Source organism: Kryptolebias marmoratus, linkage group LG1, assembly GCF_001649575.2.
Source record: "Kryptolebias marmoratus isolate JLee-2015 linkage group LG1, ASM164957v2, whole genome shotgun sequence".
Lineage (NCBI taxonomy): Eukaryota > Metazoa > Chordata > Actinopteri > Cyprinodontiformes > Rivulidae > Kryptolebias > Kryptolebias marmoratus.
Genome location: NC_051430.1, coordinates 4465195 through 4474632, shown reverse-complemented (window position 1 = coordinate 4474632; position 9438 = coordinate 4465195). Strand labels below are relative to the sequence as shown.

General features: G+C 40.4%; 1 protein-coding gene across 1 annotated transcript in view; it reads left to right on the top strand.

The window, feature by feature from the left end:
- ptar1 (protein prenyltransferase alpha subunit repeat containing 1) overlaps positions 1–6404 on the top strand; it is a gene marked incomplete in the record, with an annotated part of 11069 nt that extends 4665 nt beyond the window's left edge. The window contains 4 exon segments of the mRNA XM_037976881.1: positions 717–821; positions 1644–1884; positions 2721–3067; positions 4383–6404. Of these exon segments, the coding sequence (XP_037832809.1) occupies positions 717–821; positions 1644–1884; positions 2721–3067; positions 4383–4728 (1039 nt within the window).
- Positions 6405–9438: the final 3034 nt, after the last annotated feature.

Here is a 9438-nt window from a genome sequence, read left to right as displayed (position 1 = left end):
ATTCTTTTTCTATTGCAGCCAACAAAACATCTTCAAAGATATTGTTCATACATTGCTATAAACTTTGCTTTCTGCTGGTTGTCCCCAGACCTCAGCAGATATTTTTCCCTCAGCTCCCTGTTACATGCCCCGTCCCCATCCACTCCCGTCACGGGCAGCTACAGGAGCCCGTAGCAGCCAAAATAGTCCTGTTCATTGTGAATGTTAAATGTAAAAAAATATTTAGTTATATTAACAAACTTTGTGCCCTTCTGTGTTTAACAGTAAATTCCATTTTTACAATGAAATTTGTCTCTTTCTTTTTTTTGTCCATATTTTCCACATCACAGAACTAATAAGACCCTAATTATATCTCATTAATTCATCTGTTCAATGGTCCTCTCATTTCAAAACAAAAAAAATGCTAATTGAAGATTAAACTACATCCGTCTATTCGTTCATATATTCATCCATCCATCCCCTGTCCCTGCTTCATCATGCCCAGGATCATGTCCCTTGTTTTGGTCCCTGATGGTTTGTTTCAGCTCTAGTTAGAAACCATTGCTTTGGTTTGTAAAACATTTATGTAGAATTTAAAAAGTTAACCCAACAGATGGATGGAAACAGAACTCTGGTTGTGAGTGTGTGTGAAATGAATCAGTAATGAAAGAGAGTTGTGTTTTTATTATTATTGTGAATCAACCAACACATGTGTCCACATCTGTATGTTTTTACAGGAAAGAGTTGATGCAGTGTGGTGTTCTTAACCCAGAAAAAGATCTTTACCTTGGCAAACTGTCTCTCACCAAATTCCCAAAGAGTCCAGAAACATGGATCCACAGGTATGTTTTATCATCACAGTTTGTCACTTTATGGTCACAATAATGAAATTCCGTTCTACAACACTCCACTGCCCTCTACTTCCTTGCTCCCAATGTGTCCTTAAAATAGTTTTCAGTAAACTCTAGTAGTTCCCTTTGTCATCTGTAGACTTGATCATCTGAGTGTGAGAGGCAGGAAGGAGATTGTCACTAACATGTGCCATTTCAGTGTTTTTACAAACATTACATCCAGACAGAAGTTCTTCATGACACTTTTTCTGCATCTGACTAAATAGGTGTTTTAGGACAAATTTTTAATGAATTTTATAATTAAAGGAAGGTTAAATATTTGACTTTTGTTGATTAAGAGTGGGCTTTTTAAAATACCAGTTTAACTACAGCCAATCTAAAAACTGGATGATGTTTAAGTAGTTCAAAGAAACCAGTACAGAAATAATGAAGTCTGTTGGTGTGCATTCTCAGTCATCTAGGATATAACGATGCCTAAGACTGCATGCAGTTTAAAGCTCTGTGAGTCTCACAAGAAATTTGAGAACGCCCATCAACCTTTGAAGATATTTTGGAGTCTCCCTCTTAAATGCTGTTCAACAACTAGTCTTTAGCAGTCGTAGCCCAGTGAGATACTGTGAGAGAATACATTATTCAACGATAAGGACTATAGGAGAGCTGAGATCACTTGATCTTTTCATGTTATTAATATAGTCCTGTGGTATTGATGCCACCAGTTTTATATTTGAACTTTATGGCAAAGGAAAGTTTGTGTCCAAATACTAAGCACTATCTAAATCTTTTTAGTATCTAAGCATCCATGTCTCCCTACAGACGGTGGGTGCTGCAACATGTTCTACATCAGTTTCCTGCTGTGGACCACCACAAACATCAGCAGGAGGTTCAAGCAGAGGTCGATGCAGAAAGGACCCAACATGTCAGCGACCAGCTCGCCCGAATCATTTATGAAGAAATGAAGGTGTGCTGTGATGCTGCCTGCCGGTATCCCAGTAACTACAACGCTTGGTCCCATCGCATCTGGGTGCTGCGACACATGGCCAAAGGCAACATTAAGGTTTGATCATTATTAGATCATATTAAAGTTATACTGATGCATTTTCCTGTCTTGATGGTTTTCAGTTTGCCTGATCCAAGAAAGGTGTCTGGTATAAATAAGACCCTGTTCTTCCACAGTCATGCATCCGTGGTGATTGTGAAAGTAGCTCTATTTGGTGCTCTGACCAGTCCCTCCGAGATTCTTACTGCCTAAAATGACTGATACTGTGGCAGCTTTTTCAAAGAGTTTTTTAAAAAAACAACATGAAAAGAAATGATTTTTTGTTGTTGTTGTTTTGTTTTATACACACAAAAAAGTAACCGTGTCAAATAAAGCACAGTAATAATGTTTAAAGTGCCAACAACTAATCTGTTCAAACTTTTACTTCAAATAACAAATTTACCAAAAAATGCAACATTAAATGAAATGTTAAAAATTTGCATTCATGGAAAAGCTGGTGAAATCCTTGGATGGCTCCTCCTTTTCAGATCTTCTCGTTGCAGGGGGGGTCAGTCAGAGGGGTTGTTGACTGGAAACACACTCTTCACAAAGCTACTAAATAAGACAAATTAATTTCAAAAGGACAACATATGCTGTATTTTGTACTCAACAAATGCAACAAAACTGTTGTTCTGTCGTACATTAAGCAGATTAAAAGTAAACTCACTGAGTGTTGGTCTCCATGAGCTCGTCTGAAAGCACTTATTTGTGCTGGCTCAGCAAAGAGTTGGGTTTCCAGTGCTGGAGCTGTGCAAACAGAACTAGTTCAAAGCAATCAGTGGCTCTGCTTTGGTGCTGGAAAATCCAAACACTGGGATGTTCTCAAACACCTGTGCCGACATGTTTCCTGGCAGGTTTTCCACGATGAGCTGTCATCTATGCGTCCGTGGGTGTCCATGCACGTGTCTGACCACAGTGGGTTTCATTACCGTCAGTTCCTGCTCAAAGAGTTGATCACTGAACTGAGCCAGTCTCCAGTTTCCTCCCAGCACTGGAGCAGCAGCAGCAGCCCCGCCCCCAGCAGCAGCAGCAGCAGCAGCAGCGGTCCTCAGACTAATGGGGATCTGTCTGGAGCGGAGGCCGTTTCTGAGAAGCAGCAGCTCATCTTCTCCACAGTCCTTCAGCTCTTCTACCGGGAGGCAGAACTGTGCTCAGACCTGATTCAGTCCTTCCCTGGACACGAAACACTCTGGAGTCACAGGTGGGTGAATGTTTGTCTCTTTGCATTCACTCATGATGAGACTTTATTTCAGAAAGGTTTACAAAATGTTCTGAACTTAAGCAGCACAGTGTAAAAAAGTAAATACACTCATGACAAAAAACCATTTGGCACCCAGAAGGAATGGCCTGATTTGTACCTAATCTGGTCCACATGCAGACTAGTAATGGGTCTGTAAATGATGAGTTTGCAAGGAGATGCATATTTAAAACCTGTTACCTCTTGGCAAGAGGCGACAGCCTTTCAGGGTGGAGTTTGTATGCAAACTCTTTGTGGAGTTTCCTTTCACAGGCCAGAAGCATGCACATCAGGTACGTTGTCCATTGATGTGAAAGGTCGTTTGTCTCTGTGTCTCTGTGTCCCTGTGATGGACTTGCAACCTGTTCAGGGTGTACCCTGCCTCTCACACAGTCACTCCTGGAGATAGGCACCAGCTGCCCGCGACCCTCATTAGGTGGACTGTGGACCCCTGAGCAAGGCCATTAACCTGCTCCCCAGGTGAACCAGGTGAGCCAGGAGGATCTGTGTCCATGTCACCTCTGGTCATGATTCAGGGGACTGATGTACATGATATGTCACAGTGTTCTGTTATGCTTGGCACATGATAGAACAGTCCTTCCTTGGTGTTGTCTGTCTTGGGTGATCAGAACCCACTGTAATATCTGTACCACAATCTGACCACCTGATACAGCCACAACATGTGACTGATATCAGACCACAGGTGCTGGTAATGCTGCCTGATGAGTCTATGAGCCATCAGTTAGTGACCTTCACTCAACATACTAAACACATCAACTGTTTCAACTAAAACTGAACCAATTTTGGGGATAAAATGAGTTAATTTTGAATTTGATAGCAGCAAAACATCTAAAAAAAATTCTGGACAGGTCCATGTTTCCCTCTGTGAAGCATCCCCTCTTCTTTTAACATCAGTCTGTAAACATCCAGGAAGTGAGCAGAGCAGCAGCTGGAGGTTCTGGAGGGGAATGTTGTCCCATTCTCTGATGGACGGTTCTAGCTGTTCAACAGTCCTCGCTTGTCTTTGCAGGCTTTTTTCTGTCTTCAGTCACCAAATGTTTTTAAGTGGTGAGAAGTCTGACTGGCCTGGCCTGTGTCACTGCCATCAAATGTTAAATTACCCTCCCCCCACCCCTAAAAACATCTGGGTTTATAGGTTGTATCATCAGACACTTTAATGTTTAAGTTTGAACAAGTTGAAAGATTTATTTAACAAAAAAAAGCAAAGGATGTTGTCGTTAGGTTCACTTTGTGTTCTCCTGTTACTGCCTTGTTGTAGGCGGCACGTGTTCTACCTGTGGCACCAGTGGAAGCAGCATCACTGCAGCAGCACTGACGGCGATGACACCGGGGACCCAGCAGGTCCGACAGGTGGCAGCCAGGAGCAGAGTGTGAACAGTCAGAGGCACGCTGGGGTACCTATGGAGGTAGACCGGGGATTCTTGGCAGACCCACATGACAACAAGCGCCTGAGGAGAGGTGCCCTGCCGTCCTGCCCCCTCACCCTGGAGACTGAACATGTGTTTATTAGCAGCATACTGGACAGCTGCTGTAACTCGGAGCAGAGGAGCTTTGCTCTGGCATACAGGAAGTGGTTAGATCTAGTTATTGGTGTGCAGTCTTGAGACCATCCTTTCAACACTAAAGATGCCTTTAGATACAGATTTAGGATCAGTTTAGTAGTGCTAATTTCAAACAATAGTACATGATAACTCTTGAATTGAATGATAGTGCAGCTACTTCCTGTCAGTGTGACGAGAGGAAGGGATGGACTCTCTTCATTAGGAACTTTATTGAGCGTGATCTGATCTGAGCTAACACCCAGTGAGAGTGCAAATCTTCCTACACAAAACCAGTGGTGTGTCTGGTGTCAGACTGTCTCTCAGGTCTCTCAATGCCTTAGGTCAAATATATGTTGTTTTTAACAAATAAACAGATTCATCTGCACCAGTGAGTCGACATCTGTTACAGTCCTAAAACAAAGACATGAAACTCATTTTGTTCTGACTGGACAAAGTCACAGTCAGGGTAGAAGTTCAAAAAGATGAACACAAGTGGAACCTCTAATTATGAACACATCCAAATACAAATGTTTCATGATATGAATGATGCCCAGCTCCCCCACGGCCACAGCAGCAGGCCACTGGCCCGTACACTACTGCTAATGCTGAGCATCAAAACAGCACTGTGACGGCTGGAGGTCCTTTAAAGAGGAGCGGATGGAGAAAAGGGCAAAAGTCTTCATCCAGGCCAGTCAAAGAGGACCTGTTTTTCAGGGTTCTTTCTCAAAAATGACATCCAGGTGGGACAGAACGCTACATTAGCCAACATTAAACCTTTACACTTTTGCATGACACCAGTTTGTCATCGTTTTCTCAGTCGAAGAACGTTTGTGTTTTTAACGGTACTGTTGATTTCCTGAGGACTGACCACACGCTCTGATGAGGCGTGTTAATCCGTTCAGCATCCTCACCTCGATCTGCATATTCATCGTCTTATCTACGCTCAGAGCACAAACACACTCACGTAGGAGCATGGATGTTGTTTGGTTGAGAAAAAAGTCACACTCATCAGTGTCTTACAAAGTGCAGGGATTTATTATTAGCAAGTGTAGCGTTCTTTGACACCATTATGTTGTTGAGAAAACCATTTAGCTAACCATGAGCCTAGCCTGGTCTTTTCTCCATGACTGATGTCACATCTGTTAAGGTACTAACGATTGACAGAACATCACTTTATAATGACCAGACTGTTCCTTTAATATTGTTTATATTTCCCATTCTTCGATGTTATTTGGTAGCAGCAGTGTCTCTGTTGTGCTGACCTTAAATCATGATTTTATTTTATTTTACTTTTGGAGGTTGGGGCTGTTCGAACAGATTATTTAATGTCCATTCTTTTTCATGAGAAAAACTTCAAAATACAAATCATCCTTTGTAACTAATTATATTCAATAATTAGAGGTTCTACGGTATTATAAAACCATATGAAACTAAAAAACAATACTGAATACAATGTGAATGGTTTAATAAATTGTTACAAATCTAATTATAAATACTGCTAATTTATTAATCCCTTTTCACAGTTTTTATGGCTTTGTATGAGTGGAATATAGTGTTATTTATTTAAAGCTCTTCAGACTGTATTATAACCTGTTCAGACCTGATGCAACATACTGCATGCAACATGTTGTGTTTTTTACCTTCAGCCTTATGTGGCTCTCATTTTAAAAATACATGTACAATCATTTTTAAAAAGAGAAAAACATGGCAATAATTTACAATAAAAACTAAAGGTTCAACCTAACGTTTTTTATTATTATTATTATTCTGTTCTTCAGTGAAAAAGGTAATATTTTAGTGAACAGCTGAAAGTTCTGAAAGGATTGGGAGTGAAAATGGAGCAGACTACTTTGAGTTAATGAAGTTAAATAATTATAAAAAAAATATATAATAAAGAAAATGGATGTATGCATATATATTCACCCCCTTTGCTTTGCAATCCCAACTGTTCCCTTCAGAAGCCACAAAATGAGTTAAATTGTTCACAGGTGATCTCATTAAAGTATCAAATGATCTAAACTTGTGAAATGATTTTCACCTGTTGTAACAGCCTCCAGTTTCAAAACGTACAACACCTCTAAATAGTGAGAGCTACCACCTAGCAAGAGACATCATGAAGACCAAAGAACTCTCATCAAAGTTGTGTAGAAGTACAGATTAGGACTGGTTTATACTAAAATATTTCAGGACCCGGAACATTCCACAGAGCTCCATTATTAGGAGATGAATAGATGATATCACCACAGCAAACCCACCAATAGAGGGTCGTCCACCAAAACTCAGAGTGGGTCAGGAGAAACATCCAGGAGGTCAAATATAACCTGATGGAGCTGAGAGATGGAGGATCTGTCCACAGGACCACTAGAATTCATGGAAGAGTGGCAGGAAAAATCACTCATTTAAAAAGGGAGGGGAGGGAGGGGGGGCTGCTGGAAGAATGAGACCAAACTCCATCATTTAGGCCATCCAGGATAACACTGAAGCAAATCTACTGCCTCTCATCATACGAAGAACATCATGTCAACAGCGAAGCATGGAGGTGGCAGCATCATGCTGTGGGGATCCAGGGTGTTTATCATCTGTGAAGTGTCACACAGACACAGGTTAGGTTAACTGGTAACTAGTTGTCCCTAGGTGTGAGTGACAGGGTGAATGGTTGACACCCCCCCCCCCCCACACACACACACACACACACACACACACACACTGACTGCAGGAATTAGGCACCAGCTCTCCTTGGGATCATGGCCAGTAATGTGCTTTCTTTTTATTTTCATTTTTTATTCATGTATTACATAAGCCATTGGTTTTGTGATTTTTTTTTTTTTTACTTTATCTTTGTCTGGATCACTCATTTGAACATTGTTTTTATTATTATTATACTTTGACATCTTTAGTTCTTCAGCTGCAGCCAGTTATGGTCCAAAAAGGAACCATTAAGGTTCACTCAGTAAAAGTGCACATGTTAGGCTTTCCTTATTTCAAACAACTTCTCGTTTATTCTGACTACTATAACTTTATGTTCACTGTTTATTATTTTCCCTTTTTTCTTTGTTTTGGCATCGTTTATCATTTGAGAAGACTTTTGGTAGAAGATACAATTTATTTGTCATTATCTGGTGGTAAAATGACAATTCTACATCCTGGTTTGTTTTCTTTAAGTGGACATTTAGATGTCCAGATGGGGAAATTCTCATGGAAAAATAACATTCAGTGATAAGATAATGATAGTCTCTGATAAGATTCTTTCATGTTAGTGGAACGCCATTTTCTTTCCAACTATGCAACTCTGAATTAAACCAAATAACCAAATAAATAATACATTTCTCAGAGGAGCAATTTTATCAGTTTGTTTGCATAGAAATTGTAATATTATCAACATGTTCATCTAAGTTGCTCTTTGTTGCAGAAGAAAAAAAGTATTCTGCATATCTGTTCCCAGTTTAGTGTTGGGTCACGCTGCCCTGTAAGTGATCCAGCCTTCCAGTCACAATAAGATTATCTCTTATAATAAACATGACAGTCTGAGGTTAGATTCTTCCACTTGGATCCATCTCATCCCATCCTTTGACATTTTTTATTGTTAAAAATCAACAAGCTGTTGTCTTCTTGTCTCTGTTATTGTTTTCACTATGACAACAGTCATAACAACAAAGACTTCGATGTTAACAGATTTCACAGGACATCATGCGTATTATTCTCAAGGTTTGACCAAAACAGATTCAACTCTGTTGTTCTAAAATGATCTTAGTTTTAATCTCTGACATGAAAGACAGCAGACGATACGCTACGCATTCTTTTAAGAAACGCTGAACCTTTAATTTATGAGTGAATTTAATGAGAAGTGAAATGCAGAGGGACATTCAATCTAAGCCAGAAAATCCTCTCCAGGGGCCTCATGTATCAGAGTGGGCAGCTTTTATACTGAAAGTTTGCGTGAGTCCATGCACACAAAAATATTCAGATGTATCAAACCGTGCACTCATGTTTCTGTGCATTCACACATCCCAATTTGTGTGGAACAGAGTGCACCTGCAAGTGTCCCCTCCTATAAATAAAATTAGTATAAATACATGGTGAGCTTCCACCCTGTGTCCAAAAACTGGGGTAAGTCATAAAATTAAAAGAACTGAGTGGCAGAAGGTGGCAAATGTTGTTAACCCATGAGGATCTGAATTCTGATAATTGGCCGTAATTTAAAAAAAGTCTGACATGAAAGTTTCTGCCACATGTGGAGGAACAGGAATACCACTGTGGTCAAGTCAGCCCTCACTGGGTTTTCTTGTGCACACAAACACCAGGTATTACAGTAGTATCGCTTACAAGATGTGATACTACTGACAAGATTAGTTTCAGAGACGGTACAAGTACATATATGAAGAGACCAATCACGTAAAGCCAGAACAAAACCAACCTTCCCTCACGGCTGCTTCCACCATAGACATTATATATGCAGATAGATAGTTTTATATACACTCCTGATCAAAATCTTTAGACCAGTCAAAAAATTGCAAGAATTAGCATTTTGCACTAATGGATCTTAAGAAGGTTCTAAGTAGAGCTTCACAATGTTAAAAGAAGAAATCAGCGTAAGAGACAAGAACTTTTGAGCAGGGAATTAATTGAAAACTGCATTTACACTCAAACATGATTTTTTCAGCTGATCAAAAGTTTAAGACCATAGTCTCCATCCATCCATTGTCTTCCGCTTATCCGGGGTCGGGTCGCGGGGGCAGCAGCCTAAGCAGGGAGACCCAGACTTCCCTCTCCCCA